The sequence below is a fragment of the Tenebrio molitor genome, chromosome 3, assembly GCF_963966145.1.
Source record: "Tenebrio molitor chromosome 3, icTenMoli1.1, whole genome shotgun sequence".
Classification (NCBI taxonomy): domain Eukaryota; kingdom Metazoa; phylum Arthropoda; class Insecta; order Coleoptera; family Tenebrionidae; genus Tenebrio; species Tenebrio molitor.
This window is the reverse complement of record NC_091048.1, coordinates 1,171,940-1,195,046: the sequence shown is the minus strand read 5'-3', so window position 1 is coordinate 1,195,046 and position 23,107 is coordinate 1,171,940. Positions and strand designations below refer to the sequence as shown.

The window sequence follows — 23,107 nt, the reverse complement described above, 5'->3', positions numbered from 1 at the left end:
ACATAACATTTTTAATTTACAATGCAAAAATTTCCGATAATAATGCGGAATCTCGAAAAGTGCCCCGAATGCTTGCAGCGTTTCCACGTTGAATGGCAAGGGAAATCCTCTCATTTAATTCAAAATTAAGTCATTTTGACAAGAACCTCAATCTTAACCTCAATTTAAATCACAAAGGGCTTTCACCAACCTGGAGAAAACCGATATGGTTTTGATCTAAGGAAAAGCCCATGGACATTCAGAGCTAGCACGGCAAATCTACGATGAAAAGTTTCCTCAAAGGGGTCAAAGTCTTTGTAATCGTTGTGCAGCATCTTCGCGATTTCGGGCGTGTCGATTTGAATAAGCGCGATTTTGGCCGCGATTTTAGTTGCAGAAGAAGAAATTCTTCACGAAACTGAAAACCAACCACGAACAAGTACTCGGAGTCTTGGAAATATCTGCACAACTTTCAGTATCGGACTGAATAAATAAAAGTGGTCATTATTATTAGTTACAAAATATAGTTTCTGCTTTGAAATCTGATATTTTCAATAAAATATTACACTTGGATTTCGAATTGTTGTCATAAATATGTACAAGAAACAATCGATAGTGTTGTTTTGTTTTTATTTGTACTTTTGGAGGTTGTCGCTTTGGGGGCAGCGCATTTGCAAGCGTTGGATCTTGGGGTCCGTTCTGATGACCTGAAATTAGTAATATTTTTGTCGGTTTCCCGTTCGAGAGGTCGTAATTAATGGGCGAAAGCGTCCGCCGCTCGCGAATTAGGGTGTTAAGAAGCGTCGTCCGCCGCAGCCGGCGGCGGGCACATATTAATGAAGTAATTTAGTTATATGACAAGGTAAATACAAGAAGATCCGTGCGAGTTGATCCTGTTGTGCTCGGAGCCAGTCTCCGGGGAGCATCGGCCTAAGAACGGCAGTCGCCTCATTTATCCCAGGATCGAGCAGCCAGGACACCGCCACCAGTCTGCCTATGAGGCTCCATCAAAAACAAATTAATTACTCAACGGGTAAAACCTTGTCGAAATCGAGCCGCCTTGTCGACCTCACCGGGGAGTATGATTTGTGTGGCCTGTTATTGCCCTGTTCGAGCGCAGCCCGGCACAGACCTCGATAAAAACTAGACAGCTTCCGAAGCGTCGATGTCGACGTATTTCCATTAATCAACAAGAAATTGGCGAGAGGCGAGAGGTTAGGCCCCGATCGGAGGCCGCCTCCGTCGAGCGCCCACCTCGCGGCCGCTCCGGGCCCCGGATCGGGTCCGGCCGGCCCACCGGTTTTTCCATTCTGTGGTCCTGCAACGGCAGGATATATGGCCCGGGGACAGTGGCCGTATTCTCCGAATAAATCGTACAAATATCCAGCTTCGGCCCGATCGATACTTGCAGTCACCGGATCGACCATTATTAAAAATTGCGACCATCCCCGGGACAATGCGGCTCTTGTGTTATTTATTTTATTCGGCCACAATGGCCGCCCCGCAAAAACAACCCTTCCGCCCGACGACGACCAGAATTTAATTTATATTTCTCGGCGGGACACATGTGCCGGCTTGCATTTTTCAATTTTCGCGATTCCTCCGCAAACAAGCTGAAAAACACGAAAACATGCGGCGTCAAGCTGCCAAAAGTTTACCAACAAACAAGATACGCGGACCGGCCATTGTCCATTCGACGACCGACGCCGCTCCTGCTGCTCCCCCTTCAACTTGGCATTCAAAGCGCGAACTCCCGATGTTTCAGCTGTCATCTGGAAATTTCATTTTTCTGAGGGGAACACAATATCGGAAGATTTTAATAATACAACGACATGTTTTAAGTGAAGTCGTCAGGATCGCAGCTGCGAATTAACGGCCGAAATATCAATTAGCGAAAGGGGGCGGCGAAGGAAACACAAATCGCAAGTGGGGGTGGGGAAGTCCACGCGATGCATCGACGTCTCCCAAAGCTACGCTTCTACTGCTCTTCCTTGCAGGATTCTTTCGACGGAAGGTGAAAGACCACCTGGAAGAAAATTACCTCCGAATCTAGGAATTTGAATAGAGCACGGAAACAACTTTGGAATTAAGATTTCATCTTAACTTTTCGGAGCTATTTAACTAGTTCCGTCCTAATAACCGAGACGATTACTATTTATCGCAAGAGATGAAAGCAGTTTATTAAATGTAAGAATGAAATGATCGCGTCGAGAGCTGAGGACACTATTTTGGCCGTTGTTTGCCTCAAATAACTCTGTCAAGAAATATGGAAAGGGTCTCTTCTCCTCCGAAGTGATTCACGCAAATGTCTCGATGTTTGACGTTTCAAGAAGTGTGATAAGCCGCGCTGACAACTGGTTTATAGAAACAGGATCCATTCAAGAATGTATCAAGACAACACCGGTCCTTCACCCTACGGTCTAACGTTCATAATGAACACACGGAAGTCTGTTTTTTTTCTTTTGGAAAATGGAGACAAATTGCAAATCAATTTGATCATTGCTTGTACTTTTTGTTTTTCTTCGGAAAAAGCACTAGGTCACGTTTTGCATCAGGAAACAAATTAAACGAACGAATTCAAGATGCAATTCTTTGGTGACCACGCAAGTGTAAAATTAGATTGATTCGTTGGAAAACGTTTATGAAACTGACTGCGGGTCCAGATTACGAAACTAGCAGTTTCAATTGAAAATATTAATCAAATTGACGTGATTACTGTTGACTTTTTGAAAGTTGTTTGTCAATATTTGGAATATAAAAAACAGTCAAAAGTGAAGAATGCAATGGATCGATGTCTGCGAAACTGCGCACTCTTTGTAGGATAATCTAATTTAGTCAAAGCATTACTTTTAAATTCAAGCAAAATAACCTCAACAAAGTTGTGTTATTTCATAAATTTTTAAATCACTTTCAAGAAGTCTTTCTATTAATATTCTCGTCGTTGATTTTTGTTTCCTCCACTCACATCGAGAAAAGCAGGTCATGTTGCTCATTACTGTTGATCATTTTTAGTAATTGCTTTTATTTTGAACATGGCAAAGAACAAAATCGACGTACTCACAGAACAGGTTAAAATGAGAGGAAAAATTTTAATCAGAATGTTCCATGTGAAAATTCACTTTCACTCATACAATACAATGGCGCAGAATTCACAACAAAACAATTTTCTTTCGTTTCTCACGTTATGGTCACGCTTTTATCGAATATTCAGTAGAGGCAATCTATATCTCCATTTAACTTGCATCATCTTCATGCCACCTCTCATCATTTTCCAGTGCAAAAATCATCAGTAGTAAACCCGCTTGGTCAAAAAAACTCGCTCATATCCATACAAGTCTTCCTAACAACTGCTCCAATTCAGGTTACTTTTACAACCCATATATCATCTACTGTACCTTTGTTCTGAAGAACCATCTGGACCAAGACCCTTTATTATATCCGTAGTCAGACATTATGTAGGAAAATATTTGGAAAGTTCAATATGTTTAGAAATCAAAGACAATATCACAACTGAATCTTCTTCTGTGAACAAACTTCAACCCCATTCTCAAAAAGTGAGTAATCAACGAATTCCGCAGCTGTCGAACATCAATACAAAAGTGTGTTACACGTTCAACCAAAAGAGCCACGGATAAGGCAAATATCAGAGAGATAGTGAGGAAAGTAGATAAGGTGTTTTTGAGGAATAGGGGGAAAAATGGGGAGGTGATTTCAGAAAGAGAATGATGTTTGAGAGCATGGTAGCGATTATGCTGATGTACGGAGCAGAGGACCTGGGGATGGAAGGAACAAGAGAAGGTAGAGAGAATGCAAGAAAAATATTTGAGAGGGGTTCTAGGAGTGGACAGAGAAACGCCAGGTTACATAGAGAGGGAAGGATTTAAGAGGAACAGAGTGAGAGTGAAATCGGGAAAGAGAGCGGAAGACAAAATGGATGGAAGGGAAGAGTGCAGGATACTAACGGAATGCTGGAGAGAAAAGAAAAAAAACACCGAGAAGAAGGAGAGAGAGAAATGCTACCAGAGAAACGGGTGAAGAAGTGGAAAGATTACGAACAAAAGGAAGATGGATGAAGGTAGAGCTGAGTGCATGGGACAAAGACACAGACAAGCAAGAAAAAAGGGAGAGAATCAAAAAATCCAGATACAACAGGGAATATGAGAGGTGTATGACAGCAAGAGAAAGATGTGATTTAGATGTGGGAACGAGGAGAGAGAAAACAGGTATTGGACGCAAGGAGAGGAAAGAAGGTGAAGAATGTTTTATGAGTAGAGAGAGACAATTGAGCACATGTGGAGAGCACGAGGAGAAATATTGAATGAAGACGGAAGGGAGATAGGATGGATGAAAGAGATATGGACAAGGAGGAAGAGAATGGAAAAAGAAAGGCCCCCACCCCTTTCTTTTTCCATTCCATAGAAAGAACTTTTTTTTAATTGTTATTTTTATTTTTAGATAAAACTGTAAGCAGGAATACGAAATATACAAAAGTGGTTATTAAATTCTCTTCGATGACATTTCAACAACAGGAAAACCTTCCACTATTTGGAACACTTTGATCTAAACCATTTCTTCGTTTTCACCTTGCAATATTTCCCCATCCCCACCAATTCTTGTACGCAAATAAGAAAAACAACGGTTCAGAAGAATTAATCACACGTATAACTAAACCGCAACGGGCCAAATACACTGTCGGTTAAAGCGATTGTTTAAATTTTTTTTCTAACCAGCACTTCTCTCGAAATGAATTTTTGGTAATTGTTCACTTTAACTACTTCTGGAATTTTCCCGTTTTTTCTGGCTAGACAGCCTCAGGGCGTCCTCCGAGATCGTTTCCCACCATTCAAACCTTCTGCAAATGAATTTTCCTTACCCTTTAGTTATACTAAGACATTGGCGCGACCTTGACGCGACCTTGAAACACAACAAGAGAGAAAAAAAAGGTATTTGCACAAGGTTTGAATGGTGGGCAAACGATATAGGAGGACGCCCTGAGGCTGTCTAGCCAGAAAAAACGGGAAAATTCCTGAAGTAGCTAAAGTGAACAATGACCGAATTTTTATATAAAAACCATCGAAATAAGTTCAAATTGTTCAAAGAACTCACAGATTTCCACATTTTTCCGTACTACATTATGACCGGTTAATTTTTAAAGAAACTGGAATTAAATTTGTTTGAGATGATCTTAATTTTTACTGGTATTGGAAGAATTTTCAGAAGGGTTAACTGTCTTTAAAATTCTTGTAAATCGATGCTTAGTTGATTTATATTAATTTACCATAGGAAAAAAAGGTGTTGGAGAATTTACAAAGAGGAAAACATCAGTTTGAAATTAAGAGAAAACAGGGACATTTTCCAATGTCCTCCTCATCAAGAGTCATCGAGGCATTTATTGTTTACAGATTTTTATTTATGTCACTTGCGAGGTCGCAACGTGTGTGTAAACTAACACAACACCATTTCCGTCATTCGATGTTGACGATTCCATCCCGCGTGGTGGTCGATCCAACCACCGCAGCCTCATTCATCTGTCCGAAGGGTGTCCTCCGACCCGCGTCGTTCGATCATCGGCTCGGCATTATTCAAAACGTCAACCGTGACACAATAACCGATATAACATCCCTCTTTCAGACGAAGACAGCACCAGGTGCATTAATAGCGCGAGGTCCCGGTCGGCCGTGTATCTTCCAGAGGCGGACCATTATGATTTCGTCCGGACAGCTAACACATGTCTGCGAATTTGTGTGTCAACTTGAGTTAGTATCGGCATATCTCTCGCGCCCAGCTACATTATTTTGCGTCGGACTCCCCGAAAAGCTCTTTAATCTCGGCGGCTTAAGTAGCAGCGGATTACTTCATCAAAGTTATGACTGGATTCCGGAGCTGGTGGAGTACTCGTTCGAAAACGGTCGTCCATTGATTTTCGGGGTGGATCGATGGCGGCGGGGATCGTTAATTGACTTTTCGGCACAAATATTGGTCTTCATTGTCGTGGTGTGTTGAGAGTGTGCGACCCGAGGGACCGCTGGTGTCGTGCGGGTGATCTCCGGAGACCGCCTGTCCGCCCCGCTGACGTGGGCTAACTCTCCGTGACCTCCGCTGACAGCGTCTACTCCTCTTATCGAAATGGAAAACTTCAAAATGATGTTTGCCTAACTGAAAACGACGACAAGGAGACGGACCGTGGGCGGGGTGGTGGCGGCGACCCGTCAGAACCGGAACAAATAGAAAAAAAACTGAACGTTTTAAACACCACCAATGATTTTGTTTGTTGCAAAAATGGAAATTTACCACGGCAAATGTGCTGTTCTAATATTACAATATTTATTAATTTTTTAAATATCCTGCTATCCCAGAACGATCAAATATTTTGAAATTCACTTCACACCAAAGAATTTCGACGTTGGAAGAATTTTTGACAATCCAATCTCTTTTTTTATTGATTTTGAACCGGCTGGACCTTCATATTTGCTAATTAAACAGAATAAACGTGTGTATAAAGCACTTTTTATAAGTGGGAAGTTTACACAGACAAGCGTAGCGTAAAAGAATACTTTATACAAAAGTTGCATACACTTTTTTTTTCACTGTAAAATATAATTATCAGGATTTTTTTAAATATGAGTTAGATATCAATAATTTTTTACTAACATTGTTTTTTTTGTGTAGTTCGCTTGAATATAAAATGGTATATACTCGTACTTATCGTTCAGAGAAGAAGGTCTTTTTGTGCTTCACCCAGTTGCCGACCTCGACTTTGTCTCGGTCTTCAATCTCTGGGCTTAGCACAAAAAGACTCACTTCTACTCTTAATGATATAATCTACTATTATGCCGTCCACATCTCAACATTGTTTCAAACTAAATTAAGCGTTGTTGTTATTCATGCAGTTTGGCGAAACTTTATATTCCATTACTAGTTCTAGCTATAGATCCACTTGTCTACAGAACCGTCACTCACTTAAAATGTGAAAACTATATTATTTAGTTTTTTTTTGTTTGAATATTTTAGAATATACCAAGCGTAACTCATCTACATATTATGGGTTCGTCACATGTTTCCCTTCAATAATCAATAACTATGAAACAGTTACTTAGGGAACGTGTGCATAAAGAACTACTTTTTTAGAAGTGGGAAGTTTATACGCACGAGCGTGGCAGACGTTCAAATCCTCCGCGACAAAAACTGCTTTATGCAAAAGTTGCATGCATAATTTTTTGCCATATCATTGTCTTTGTAAAATAAAATTATCAAGAAAAACATAAGTAATAAAACTCCAAAATATAAGGTAGTGACATTAATTTTCTACTGTCATTTGCGATTTTTTTAAAATGTTTAAATTACATTGTCTTAAAGCCCCTTGTCTTAGGCAACCAAGTAATCAGATCAATAGTATCGTTACATTATGTATCGTAGGTGGCAAATTCCACAGCACACTACGATCTAGCAAGCATTCTCTTGTTTTGAGTACAAGTTTCGAAAGGTGGCGATTTGAAAAATTCCACCCTGGAAATTAGAAATGATCTGATTTCTTTCAAGAATTAATAAAAATTGTAATTTTCTTCTTTTCCTTCAAATTCAATATCTCAAATGCATGTGGCGTTAGTTCTTTGCACTATAAAGTCACATAAGAAAACAATCCACAATTGTTTATTTACTGGGTGGATGCCAAAATCCATTTCGAGTTCTAGCGCATTTAACGTCACAGCGTGATATATTTCTCAGTTAAAATACTTTATTGTCTTAGTAACGATTAATTAGTGAATTTTTCAGTACTTTGACATCTACAGACACTTTCCTAAATCATGTAAACATAGTAATTTCGGAGCTGAACAATCTATCAAATAAAATCATCAAAAAGCATTAGAAAGAATTGAACGTATTTAGCTAGACACGCAAGTTTCTTATGGAATGACTTACAAATCAATCAACTTAGTCTCGTCACGTCCTGACCAAATCATGTCTAGACGAAATATTTAAGGGCAATTCGTATATTCGGTGATAGCTTCTGTTTATTATTTTGTTCGCCCGGAATAATATTGTACATTTGTCAATTTTATGAAGTAATTAGTGTTTTCCGTGTTCGTGGACGAAAATCTGGTAAAAACTTCCCGTTTCGAACCGGTCCGTTCCCGTCCCTTATCCAGCAGGAACCCCTCCTGGAACGTGGCGTCGAGTTCGAACAGGAGGTGAAGTTGTAGAACGACAGCCCGCGGCGGTGCCGACGAGAGCGGCAGCGCTCCGCTCGCCCGAAGAGACGATAAGATAAGGTACCGCTAGGTTATGGAATGGCACTTTAATTACACTAATGGGAGAACCAAATGTTAATTACAATTCAAAGTCGAAAAGAGAGGAGCTAGATCGCAATTTATAGACACCGGATTTGAGGGGAGGATGGCGCAGCTGCGGCCCGCCGATATTATTAATGGAGGCGGCGGTGTTGACGCCCTCGTTTCAATCTTGTCCGGTGGCCAGCAGGCTCGCCCGATTTATCGACGACCGACGCAATTAACGACGCACTCTTTGTTACAGACGTATTTCCGACCCAGGGCGAGCTTCCCCGACCAGCCGATAGAGGCGCAACCGACTGCCAAACCTGAAGGTAAAAGACATTTTAGCAGTAGAGGCACTCTGCAGGGCACTATGGGGCAGAACTTATCGCTGGATGATCTCAAATGAACTAAGAAAGATTTCACCATGTATTAAATTTTTATTCAGCATCTCCCTTTAAATGTTCAACTTTCCTTCAAGAATCTCATCCTTGAGAGTTGCAACTCCATAATGGACGTAACGTTTTGTTTATCATTCTTCAAGAGCTACTGTTTATTATTTTATCAAAAAATATGTTTTGAAAGGATTTCAAATTCGTGATTTCAGAAACAGAAATATTGTTGAAAATATGGTGCAAGACTTGATTCTTTCAACATTCTAGATGTAGTGAGAGCATCATTTTTGAGATCCCATAGTGCCCCGTAACAGCATTAGCCCCTCGTTTTGTTTTCTCGTTCTCGCCGAAGAATTACCGGATCGGGAAAGAATGTACCTTTGCAGTAAAATTTCATCTGCGAACTTTTTAAAACTTCGGGAAACAATCTTAATACGAAGAATGCCGACGAGTCGTTATTTAAAAAGCTGCTTGATGAGAGATACAGTCGGCCATTGTTTTACGGCGCTCTTTCTCTACCTATTTGATGTTTTCTTGTAAAAAGCTAACTTATATAAGAATTTCGTTATTATAATATTATGCGAAAGTTTCGAGCAGCCCAACTTCTCTCCCACCAACTCTCCCTCTAACGGGGATGTACCGTTGGAACAGTCTGACTATTTTTACTCGATACTGCGATACTCTCCTGATTCGATCGTCGTGTTCGCCTTCATTTTGGAGTCAGCTTTTTCCGTCGTTTCGGTAATTTATCCGCCGAAAAGAAACGCAATAAACTGCGAAACATCACCAAATAATTAAAACGTAATTAAGAAGAAAATCGATGGCTGTGTTGCGTTTGAAGTCGGACCGTCAGCCCGGGGGAACTTCTTATTCTTCAAACATGACGAAATTAATTGATACACGAAGATTTACATCTTTTGGAGGCGGCAACTATCGATTTTATCTGAAAAATTAATAATATCTCGTCTAGAACAGCTAGCTGAAAGCGCTTCAGACGCTGTAGCACAAATATTTTCACCTCGCACTCGACGATTTCCTAAAATATTAATTCCAAGCTTGTTAAAAAATTTATCAAAGGGACCGTCGCATAAAAAAGTACAAGTTGGTGTTATTAAATTTGTTACAAAGGTGTGAAATACATTTAAATTTTGTTTTGGTTTTGGTTTATTGCTTAGGTGACTTTTAGGTGGTTTTAATAAATTAAATTTCAACTGAGACAATTGAGAGGGTAGTTACCTTTTGTACAAATGCAAAGTAATAATTGCAATAATTACTAAATTGGATAATACTATCGCGTGATCAAATCAATTTCAGATCAAGAGTGCTTTGAACCGTCATTCGACACATGTATTTAAATGGAGCCAATGACATTTCAAAGCACTCTTGATTTGAAATATATTGAGATCATTATTCAGACAGCATTTAAAATATTTAACGATTTCATGTTCTAGCATCTCCACTCAAAATCTGACTGGTTCTCGCTCGCTCGGCTAAATTCGGCTCCCACGAGCTCACTCGAACGAGCCTTTCACCTCGGAGCATAAGACGTGACGGTGTGACTAATTCACTGCCCGGGAATAATGTCTCGGTGCGCCTAAAGAAGTTTCAAAAATCGTGATAAGTTCATGGGAGAACCTTCGTTGTAAGTGTGGTTTATTTGAACTACCCTTTCTTGGGAACTGTTCTTCAGAATTCAAAAATAAAAACACCACCGGAAAATTAATTTTTGGCCTCCTCAAGTCTAAATGACATGTTTACACATTTTAAACAGCTAGGGTATCTTGATTTTTACACACTAATCAAACTATCTGTCATTTTACCGCACGGAGTGTGTAAAATAACAAGAAAACTTTAAGCTTTCTGGAACCTTCAAAAAAATGTTTAGCGTATCGCAACAGAAATTAATTGTTTTCTTCTAAAGTCTGATGGCGCTATCTTGTGGTGTAAATCGTAAGCGTCTGCCATTTCATTAATTAAATGTCAGTCTTTGACAGGTTTTGCAAAATTATTGGTTACAACAAATTTCAAATTTGAGAAAACAAGTACTTAATGGGTCGTCGCTCGTAGGCCAAAAAGATTAATACATTATATGTATTACTAATGCGGTAGGCATTTTACATCGCTCGGTTTTTGTTAAAACACTCCCGCTGCGCGGTCGTGTTTCAATTTAAAAACCTCGCGCTGTAAAATGTAGCCTACTGCATATGTAATGTAAATAGCTATTACGCTACGATAGAACTTCAGAAGAGTGTTTTTTTCCAAGAGATGAACATTTTACCAAACTTCTTTTGCGAATTTAGTTTTTGATGTTCACAGAAAGTTGGTAAACTCTAAATACCAAATAATGCAACACTAACATTAAGAAATATTCCAAGGAAATTATCACAAATGGTGCATAAATAACGTAAATTGTACAAAGTGGCAGATAAGGGACCACACATTTGTATGCATTAAAGAAAATGTTTACTTTTTGGTGTCCAGAATGGAGCTCTAATTCGATAACGTTCGTAATTGTCACTCGTTATGCATTCTGTTTTGTCGTTTTCGTGGATGCAACAAACACATCAAAATTTGCGATCGTCGAGTGTATTTCGACACAGATCCCCCTAATACGTTTTCTTCTGTAGAGATTTAAAAAAGTAAAGGAACTAATAAATTTCGATCTAGTTCCGGGAAAGCGGCGGTTCCTTCGCCGCTATTGTGGCATTTTTAAGAAACAATTCCCCCGGTAATGGCCATCGTAATATATAAACTATAAGGGATGAAGTACGTGCCGGGTAGATTTAACTCGCGGCGTCTGCGACCCTCGTTGCTCGTGGCGTGGAGCTGTTCTCTATGTATTTATTCATATCTACAAGCCAGATGATGATATAAATAGGACCGAAAGTCGCGTTTTCTATCTAAATCACGCCGGCATATTGCGCGATGTGTGGCAGCGAGACCCGCCATAAATTAAACTATAAAATTACCCGACATAATAATGCAGGGCGGCGCGGCGCTCCTCCTTCCACCCCCGAGAACTACGACGACCGATAAAAATTAATCGGGTCGAATTAGCCGCCGATGATGACGACATGACAATTACAAACAATCCCCCGGTCGTAAAGCCGTAAAGCCGATCGAGAAAAAAAATACGCCATAAAGATAACTATAAAACGCAATAAAACCGAAATCCGAAAGCGAGAGAAATTCGGCTGAACTCAATTAATCAATAAAACAGTAAAACGCTCCCCCGTCGCTGTTAAGAGTGTAGTGAGGGGGTGGATGGGGTTAAAGGGGACGGAGTCGGGGGCTGAAATGTGCGGTTTCGAGACGCTAGCCTAGGAGAGAAGCAGCCAGCGCACGCGGGTTGTGGTCGCCGAGGAATCTCCCGCTATTATATTGAACACTGGCTTTGCTGCCGCTCCTGCTGCTCCTGCTGCCGCCGCCGCTCCCGCCAGGCATCCGCTCACGCACGCATTTTTCGCGCGACCAAAGTCCACCTGGACCTACGGACCAACTATCCCGCTTGGGTACAAGTTTCGTCGAGAAAGCGACCACCCCCGGGCGTCAAACCGCCGCCTCGTCGCGCTCTCCGGAGCTGCTCCGCTAACACCTGATTACCCAAGGATATGATTGATTGTGTACGGAAAATTGGTTCAATTTGCACGGGGGCGCAGCTCGGCCTTTTTTCGGTTCGATTTGGGGCGAAGGAGAGGTCCATGCGAGGACGAATCGAAGAACGGTTTGATTAATTGCGTCGGAGATGGGGTGATGGGATCTCGGTGGGTATGGCAATTGACAGATGCAAGTGCACGCCGGAGGAGGGAAAAGGTTAGAAGTGGCAAGCTCCTCGACTTGAGATGGTGCCCGAGTGGAAATTGAGATGAGAATTTGGCTTAAAAATTACACTTAAAGTGCCAAATCTCTAAATCGAAGCCGGTTCTTAAGGGGATGTGGTAGAGATGAAACAAACAAATAAACATTGTTTATCTTGGAACCAATTTTTATCTTAGATCTTAACATTTCGAAATAACTGAAAGTTTAAATGCAACACGTTACTGACCGCGCTTTGGAGAAAAGGGATGCAATAGCTTCTTGTTTCTTTTTTTGCTGTCAGTGTTTTCCAAAAAGTCACTTCTCTTTTACCATCTGTTTCAGTTAACCACTTGTCTTTTTTAAATTTATGTTTATATTTCTTCGACAAGTTTTTCCCTATAGGTTCTTGCGTTTTTACTTTTTTTTCTTAAAAAAAAATACCAATTGTAAATTACAGTTTTTCCTGTTGCAGCATGCATGATAATATTCACGTAAGATGACGAGCCTGACCAGGTAAAAATGCAACCCAAAATACATTTTACAAAGCAGTCATTGTGTTTTGGTATTTAAAAATTAAATCCGGAATCCAAGTAGGTATTTTATTAGTTTGAAAGGTATACCTGTCATTGCATTTTTCGTTCATATTTAGTATTTGAAAATGTTTTCGAACGACGAGAGAACCGACATGATCCTACTTACCCCTTACTTTTGTGATTTTAATTGCTCATTATTGTTATTAAATCATACTTTGTTGAGGGAGGCATTTTTATGTCAAAACTTGATTTTCATTTTGCTGACGTTAAAAGCTATCTGTGTTTTATGTTCATTACGATAATGTAATAGCTAGGGATAGAAATACCTTTATAAATTGTATTTTGGGTTGCACTTTTACCTGGTCAGGCTCGTCATCTACGTGAATAACCCTTTATACCGTGCGATCGAAAATAAAAAAAAATCCAGAGGGCCGTGATTGATATGCTTCAGTTGGCAACAGGTAAAAATTTAATTCAAATGTCATCAGATGTCATTACAATAGTAACTGTCATTATTAATTTATTGACTATTAAAATTTGCTATTACCATATGTTCACTTTAGGGCAAAAATTTTTCATTGTACAGTTCAGAAACGGCTAATCGTCCACACCTCGAGTTTTTGAGGAATTTCAACAAAAGTTTCCGGACTTTCAAGGCACTTATACCAACAACTTGCCTTGATTATTTTCTTTTTCCATACCTGAAAAACAACGTGATCAAAAACAGGCCTGGCACAATTCCCGAATTAATGCAAGTAATTACTGATAACTGCAATTTAATTGATGTCCCAACTTTGCGAAGGTCATTTGAAAACATGAAGCATTATGTTTGGAAGCTGAAGGAAGACATTTCGAACATTTACTGTAGTTCTTGTAAGAATACGATTGGAGCTCCTCCTGTATGATCCTTTAGCACAATGTTTGAGTAATAAAGATAATCATCCTGGAAACAATATTTGTTCGTTGATTTCATTGATCAATTTTATATTTACCAAAATTCGATCGTATTGTAGTCATTTACGGCGTAGCTTTTTGTCTTTTTGACTTCAGAAAGAGACAATAGAAAAGAGCCCCCAAAAACATAACCAGAGAACACAGAACGGTGCTGTGCTCACCGTTGAATAAAGGCGCGGGAGTTTTAAATCGCATTGTTTCATTGGACTAGGTGAGGAAATTCTTTTTTTCCCTACCGGTTAGAAATGTAGGCTGTGGATACCCCATTTGAGGTGAGAAAATTTAATATTCTCGCTAAGGTAAGAAAGTGAATCATGGTAAAACTGTACCAAAAAACAAATGTCAAAAGTGTCAAAAGTGAAATAAGTTATTGATAAATGAAAACCAATTCAATAAAGCAAGTTGGTAGATCAATCATATAATCTGGAAAATAAACAGATAAGCTAGGTAGGTAGATTACTTTACCCTGTTTATTTCAAATTTTCGAACAAACGTCAAATCTTCAATTGCGATGACAAGTTGATTAAACAAATAACCCAGCCTACTATTCAATTCTCAAAATTTTCGTTTTAATCAGGAATATAACCATCTTTTTTTGGCTTTTTTCAACGAAGTTGTACCGGTAGGGGAAAAAATAGTATTCAAACCTTGTTAAGAAAGTGCCCTTGCAGACCTTAGGCACTCGGTTTATAACCTTTGCCTTCGGTCTGCAAGAAAGCACTTTCTTACCTTGGTTTCAAATATACTATTACAATAGACAGGGCAACAGGTCACACATAATTCACTCTCCTTTATGAAAATCAAGATTTCAACGTTCTCAAAATCACTAACCTACCTTTTAAGACTGACATCTATTAATTGAAATCTCACGAATTGCCAACTGAAATTTTTGGTCACCGCCAACTCAAATTTTTTTTTTTCGATCGCACGGTATATGTGCTTTCTTACAACTTTTATTGTATTTTCATTCTTAAATATCTTTCGTTTATTTTTACGGTCTTTCTACTGGTTCTAATTCTTTCTTTTTAATTTGCATCTTTTAAACCAAAATTGTGTTCCTTTTTTTTCTTCTTTACAATTATTACTTTTTCTTTTTTCTACATTTGTGCAATCTGCTATCCAGATATCGCAAAATTCTCCTCTCTCAATTTAGTTTTTGCAGTTTTGCTTTTTATGTTAGTGCACTGGATATTCGTGCTTTTGTTACCAGCACCAATAGTGCCATGATACCTTCTAAAATTTTCTTTAAATCTTGTTTCATATATCTCTTTCCTTCTCTGCTTAAAAAATGGCGAAACAACACCATTGTGTACTATTCAGACACCCTCTGAGCATGGGAAAAATGTTAAAAAAATATATCTCGTGATTCTTTAAAGATATGGTAGCTATAAAATCGGTATCTAAAATTTTTATTATTAACCAATTCTTAATATTTCAACAACTTTTGTAGTGAAATACATATTTAAAATGATGTTCAACAATAATTTTTATTTAAAATCAATAAATAGTACCTTTATATCAAGTTTTATTTTACATGTTTTGCACAAAAATCATAAAACCGATCTGTCAACCAAGTTATTAATTCGGTAAGTACATAATTGCATTTAGTCCTATCTATGAATTTCTTTGAGTTATTGTTTAATGTCAGTTGACAATTTTTTTAAAAACATTTTTCTAGTACTCTGGGGTGTCCTTGAATCGTCTGGTATAGCATTGTTTCGTCATTTTTTAAGCACCTGTAGTTCTTTAAGATATACAGACTGATGCACATAACTTTCCGACTCAGACGAAATTTAAATGCAGCCAGTAATACGTTTTTCATTCATAACTTGATCCAAAAACATGAGTAATTTTGAACTTTTGTATCCCTCACAAGTCTCAATTATCAAAATTTAAAAATGGCAGTAACCGACAATATTTTTTTTTTTTATTTAAGAAATTGACTCACCACACTCTTTCATTTGTTGATACCAAAGAGTCTTCTAGTACTCATCAAAAACGATGGTTTCAAAAGAGATGTAAAATTTAGGTTTACCTAAAATGTCTGAACAGTAGCGGTCCGTAAGTTCGAGCTCTGAAGCACTCCAGGAATTTAAAAAAATTTAAATGTCGAAATCTAAACCGATTTCTTTATCAAATGAGCAAGACAAACAAATTAAAATTAGTGATTCTACCAGATCAATGTTGGAATTTCTGGATTCGGTCAATTTCTGAATGAAAGAAGAAGCAGAAAATTGTAGCAATTAGTGATATACGAAACGAAACAAATCTTGAATCGCGATAATTTTCGCAATTTTTCGTCTATTCCAAAACCACCCCATCATAATTGCACCCCAACATAAAACCAGTAAACGTGTAGAATTGATCGAAGGAAGACCATCGAGAAGTTGCGTGCTCGTGCAGCCACGTTACATTGTTAATTAGCCGTCAGTATCCGTTAACACGAAGACTGCACCGTCGTTATTTATTGGCTAAATCACGTGTATCTTCCGGAAACGTCCGGAACTGACCCGTTACGCTCCCCATTACTGGGTTACGACGCGATAAAAGCCTCCCCCGCTGAAAAAAGACCAGCTTTTACACACTTCCTTTACAACCTGTGCATCGTAATCTTCATCAGGTCTAATCTTCCCCTCGACAAGTCAATAATTCGAATTTTTCCCCCGTGCCGAAATTAAAAAAACACACGCACGCAGACAGAGAGACCGGAACACACGACGCGCGGGGGTTAAAAATAATTCAATTCATCGCCGGTTTAAACGTTTGTCGGCGAATTTGCGGCCGGGGCGAAATAAAGAATTTAACCGAGCGGTCTATTGAAATGGGAGCCGAGCTGACAAGCATTTTTACAAATGATTCCACTCGCGTTCCCCGGCACACACACATACACACGCACACACACACCCATTGAATATTCTATGGAGCAGCCACACGGCTTTTCAGAGGGAGCTACAGGTGGCTCAACATAGATAGCATTTTTCAGCGGCTTCTTTCAGAGGAGGGCCGCCCTACGCGCTTCTCACACACGAGTGCCACCGTCGAAAGCGAGAAGACGACACGACAGGTGAGAAAGTGGCGGCGGAAAGGAGATTCGGGGTTGTCGCGGTTAGGGGTTGACACCGACAATAACGTCACGTACAATTCTATCTAAAATTTTAACACTTGTCGTGGATCTTTTTATCTGCATTACAAATGGTTAAAAGTAGATAATGATAACTGATATTTTGATTTAATCAGATTGATATCTTCCTGTCGACAAAAACACTCTTACACAGTCATAGCTTAAGTCATAACTCCTAATCACTTAAGTCAAAGCAATATTAAAAGCCAGTTTATCTGAGCTATCATTCTTTTATCTTTTTATTTAGATGTAGATGGAAATTAACTTTAGTAAAGCGGTGCCAATTCTGTGTTCTTTCACTAAATGACTTAATAAACTAGTTAAAACTAAAATGAGGAAAAAACTGGAAATTGAAGTTTTGTTTTTTTTTTATTGCAGCGTGTTCGTTATTCTTCCACCAAGTAGATGGACTTCTAGTAGATTATATTTGTTCACAAATAAATCCCACGCCAACAAAACTCTTACTATTATGCAATTTTCAACAAAAAATATTTTGTTGAAAACGAACGTCTTTTTGATCTGGTTAGTAGTTACATCGGCATTTGTTCAATAAAAACGTTTGAGGTTTCGTCGCTGCCACCAGTCAACGGTTATCATATATGCATGTCATGAAACTCTGCTCTAATTTCGCTAATCTGATGAAGCAGCAAATTGACACTTAACAAGAGATACTGGGACAAAACATTGTAAGATTAAACCTTGATTCTAAACACTTCTGTCGGATCTAGAACCGTTTTGTTAATTGAAAAATTTATTTTTATAATGTTTTGCGATTTTTTAAAACAACATGATATGCTAAATTGCGTTGAAAAATCTTGTGGTATATGAAGTGGTTTCTTTTCTACTTGAAGACTCGCAGCCAGCACCTTGGAGGAAACTTTTTTATAGTACCGAGAAGAGCAAGTGCTGTAGTCTTCTTTTCAACTTAAGTCATAAATGTTCCATAGGCCATAGACCGGGCGATCAACCAGACCAAGAGGTTTCTTCCTCCTATTTTTTCACAATGAGATTCGATGATTTTTGGTATTATCCTGCTGCAAGAATAACCTTGTCAGTGTGGCGTTAAAATCATAAAATCGTTTTTGATGAAATTTATAACGACCGATTGTAGGTTGTCGTTCAAATTACAATCAACAATTCTTGCCAATTTCGCAATTACCAATCGGTTAAAATTTCAACTATATACCACACTTGCTGTAACTATTTTTTGTTCGATACCTCCCTAGAAAGTGAGTCTGTATCCATAGTTACCAGTGGGTGAAGGTTTTTCTTGCGTTCACTTCATTTTCGCTCACTGTCTTTCACTCACTCGTTTTTATTCACTCGTAAATTTTTCCAATTCTTTCTGATAACGTAATTTTGATTTTTTAGGTGCCTAGCGGCACTTGCCTCTTCCAGGACATCATAACTCTTCATAATCCATTTCTGCAATTTCCACAACGTGCACACAACCACTTTATTGACGTTAGAAAACTGTGTTTATTTTGTATTTTTTTTTTCCATATCAACAGATCCGTCCAAAAATGTGTTTCATTTTAATCTAAATTTTTAATACGAAGTTACAGTCATTCACGAAACTCGGTAAGGCTCGACGATTTGCAAATTATCTGAGTTTCGTGAATGACCCCCTCGCTTTCTAAGGAGGTATCGAATAAAACCAAATACAGCCTCGAGAGTAAAGCTGCTTTCGTTCACTTGAATTGCAATTCGCGTGAACGAAAGCTTTGCGTTCCTCACTCTTACTTTAAATTACTATTTAAACATCATACTTCCTCCCGCTGTACAGCACTTGACATCTTAATGCACTACAATCGTTGCAGTTATTGTGTAAATTCATTTTGAGATGCCACTTTTCGGCGTGATGCATCAGAAACGACGATTCGTGGCACGTTTTCCAACTTGCAACCGATGATGGATGTCAACCGGCGCCCCCTCCGTCAAAAAAGCCGGTTTATCGAGTCAATTATCATCGGGCGTCGCGGTCCCGGTCCGGTTGATAACGCTACGTATTCCCTTTTCCGGAGTCGGATGAGTTAAAGTGGCGAGAGGAGAGATAATAACGGAACCACCGCCCCCAGGTACGGGCCAGGCCACAATGCTATCGTGCTATCGTTTCCAGACGCATCTTTTCCGCGGCCACGAAGAATACACCGCGCCCGATGATGACTCCACTGTAACAAGGAAACGCGAGGAAATTAATATCGTAAATATAAAGTTAGTCCATAATTCACCGAACTAGGAATTTTTCTGAAATATTGGGGCCACAAATTATCGTGAACACGTGGTTATGCCGTTTAGAAAACGGATTTATATCCGGATAATTTAGTTTGTATTTATGTACAGGTGAGCACGAATTAGGGCTGGATTTATACGCGACTAGATTTATTCCGGGCGTGCTTTATTACCGATGAAGGGGGAAATTTGCCTAAACACGTGATGCGCTGCCCGCAGTGATAAACTGACAATTATCGCTTTCGGATCCTGGAGAAGCTCGGGAAACGCTCCTGGAGTCCTGGAGTCTTTCCGTCCGTATCACGGACGGTTTAAAAATGAGAAACGCAAAAATGTCCTTCGTCCACCCGAAGAGCGATGTCCTTTTCGGACGGGAGCTTTATCGTGATCGTTTGCTTTGTCGTTTGTGTGCGAAGGTGAACGTCCTAAATCGGGCATCACGGGGTATAGGTTGGCAAATGATGCTATTAGGCAACAAGTAAATTGCGGAGACGTGCTCGACATGCGGCACCTGGGATTGCACGTCGACACAGGTGACAAGGAGGAAGCGGTACACAGGTAAACGGAGAGGGTTGAGATGCGGTGAACCTGATTGAAGACGCTCCACTGAACGAGGCCGCATCAACCGCCATCAAAGCGCAACAAATCGGGCTTGATGCCGTACGTTGGCGGCGGATTCGGCCGTTTCCTCTGTTGTTTCACGTCTACGCGAGCTCTCGGAGGCGGCAATTAGCGAGCGTTTAAGAAGTGCACAAATGGGGTGGTGACAACGGTTTGTTTTTTGCGAGCATCTGTCAAAATTTAATTGGAAATTTTCGAATTGACGCTCAACGGACAAATGATTCGATACTTTTTTCCTGAAAAAATATTTTTTAGTATTTCAGTACCAAATTATTCTGCTTTCGTACATCAAAAATAAAATGAATAAATTGCGACAGTTCGGTGCACCTTCGATAATCAAGTTAAAAATGAACAATAACGATTTATTTCTTCTTCTTGCCTTTTGTCCTCGCTTGTTTCAAGCCTCGGCTGCGCCTCGGCTAGAAAACCCAGACTCGGAGGAAAAAGATGCATTTTTTGGCCTTGATACACAAATAACTATTTTATTATTTCGTTAAAAAAGGAACAACATGACAATTTTTATTTGTTGCACTTTTGTTCTGGCACTTTTTTGTAGAAAAAAAACATCAAATATATAAGTTATGTCTACTTAATTTTAGAAATATTTTTCTCATCGTGACGGAATTAATTCCCGACTACTGTACTGTATTGAATATAAGTTTTATTGAAATGGCAAAGGGAAAGGTGAGGCAAAACGGTTTAGGTTTAACATTGAATAAAACAAAGTTTTCAAAGATCAAGAATCATTTTCATTTATTGCAGAATCTTTAAAAAGAGAGCAGTTAACAATTATCATATCGAGAAAGTTTAGAAATATAAGGAAGCTGCTTCTCCTTATCTTGCCCCAACAGTGGAATGCAAATGGAAATAAAATAGAAATATCGACAAAATATGCCTTTACAAGTTAAAACAAAAAATTTCACCGTAATGTTTTAACATCAAGAGAGGAAATAACGTATTCCCGCAAAATACAATTTTTCGTTTTAGCCCAACAAGACATCCTTCTGCTTTATTGGTAGTTTTGCGACAAGGGCGACGAATCTAACATGTGTAATCAATTCCGATTGATACGTTTGAATGGAGTAGTATTGCAGACACCCTGTCTGGCCCCGCTGCCCCTTTTTACCACACCTCCCCTATCTACTTTTATTTGTGTAAAAAGCTAATTTACAATTGTAATGATGAGCCATCCCAGTCAGATTTAATTTGATAATTTTGCCTTAATCGTATCTGACATTACTAGAAAAACGAATCAAGACAATTTTTTCAAAATTTATAAAGACCAATAAGCTATAATAGTTTTTCTGTGAATAATAATGAACAAATTTATCATTTGAATTCCTCCAAGGCTATTCTACAAGGTTTTAGTCCGTTGCTATTGCTCTTTTGAAAACTTTACTCCTTATACTGTATAATACTGTGTACTATACAGTCGACTGCAAAAAAATCGAGTACATTAAAAGTCAGAAACAAATGATTTACATTATTGTGTTAAAAATAGGAAAATTAGTGCTCTTGATTTTTATGATGTACTCAATTTTTGTACAATCGACTGTACGTATGTCCGCAAGTAAAGAGACAATACTTATTTACAGTACGAGTGAGGAAGTAGGTAAAGCTTTTGTTCATGCGAATTGCAATTCAAGTGAACGAAAGCGGCCTTACTCTCGAGTGCTGTATTTGGTTTTGTTCGATACCTGAGATACATCCTTAGAAAGTCAATCTGTAACTTTGTATTCAAAATTTTAAATAAAATTTTAATAAAATAAATAAGTTATCACATGTTCGGAGGGATATGTTGCTATGGAAAAAAATTAAATACAAAATAAAAAAAGTTCTGTAACGTCAATAAAGATTGTGTACACGTTGTAGAAATGGATGATGAAGAATTAAAGGGTGTTTTTTTTTTTTAATTTGGCGTCGAAGTTGGCGTTGGAGAGTCGATTGAGAACGCACCACACGTGTAAAAGGGTAAAATTTAAACAGCTGATCTGTTATCCGTTATCACTATAGTGTATTCACAATCGATTTTCGAATTTCAATCGTGCGTTGAGAAAAGACAGTGAGCGAAAGTGAAACATTCACCCACTTGAATCTACTTAAGTACTGCGATTACAGAATGTCATATTACTTTCTAGAATTAAATACGTAACTAATAGGAATTCAAAATAAAAGAAGTCCTGGAAGGACAAAGTGTTTTGAACAACGCATCGGTTGCGGAATTTGTTACGACCGAATATCATGTAATTATGATATTTGGATGGCAATTTTGTGAATACACGACGTTTACCGGTTCGAATGTGCTGCACAGAGCGTGTACAGAGTCGACTGATTAAATGTCAACTAATCGAACTAGTCGTTTTTTGTATGGTTGCATTTCTTGAATAAACAACCAGTACAGAGGGCCAGACCTGGAGACGTAGCAGTAGCGAACGTGGCCGCGAGCTTTCGCAAATAATAGAGATATTCAATCCCACAATGTAATCAGTCGGTTTAAAGTCTGCGATGGTGTAAGCGCGAGCTAGGGGCGAGCAATGCAATAATATCCTCTCGCGGAGAGATTCTTATATACAAATGGCGCTAATCAAGACACATGATTATGGCTCCGGAGCCGCGACGATGAGGACATGCCCTGCCGCGTACGGAACCATAAAATCTCCTTCATCCGTTTCCTTGCCATCCCAATTGCCGCTAACTACCGCACCACTTGTGTTACTATATTATGTTTTCTGGGGAGTTTTACGTATTCACCCTGGCAAAAACCCGCACGAAAAACGTGCCACCACCACGACGAGCTGATTGGGTTACGGCGAACATTTGCATCTGCTTTCCCGAACGGTGTTAATACGATTTTTTTTCAAATTGGCCAGATTGCCACATTTTTTCGATAGGATTCAAATCGGGAGTGGCGACGACGAGTTCTGCGAGTGGAGCAGCTTCAAACTCTTTTCGACGTTTAGACGTCGGATCAGTGTGTCTGATCGATGTCATTTGAATTTTCGTTTTGTCCTCGAAGCGTCCCCATCGTTAAAGAGAGTGCTCGTACGTAGGAACGTACGTCTCCCGATCGAGCCCCCGTTCCTGCTGATATATTCATCCATAGACAAGTGGCGGGCGTCGACGGCGGGAATATGTAAGAGGTAGTTGAAATGCATCACATTTGGCCCGATAGTTTGTCTCGAAGTACCTTTTTAGGCTAACTTT

The 23,107-nt window shown here is 39.2% G+C and overlaps 1 protein-coding gene across 9 annotated transcripts in view; it reads left to right on the top strand.

The window, feature by feature from the left end:
- LOC138127435 (myelin transcription factor 1) overlaps nt 1–23,107 on the top strand; it is a 282,760-nt gene that overhangs the window by 151,943 nt on the left and 107,710 nt on the right. For all 9 annotated transcript variants that reach the window (XR_011158232.1, XM_069043515.1, XM_069043516.1 and 6 more), the window contains one exon: nt 8,512–8,581. Coding sequence is in view for 7 of the 9 variants with exons in the window: in XM_069043515.1 (XP_068899616.1) it covers nt 8,512–8,581 (70 nt within the window). In the remaining 2 variants the exon portion in view is untranslated. The remainder of the gene's footprint in view (nt 1–8,511; nt 8,582–23,107) is intronic.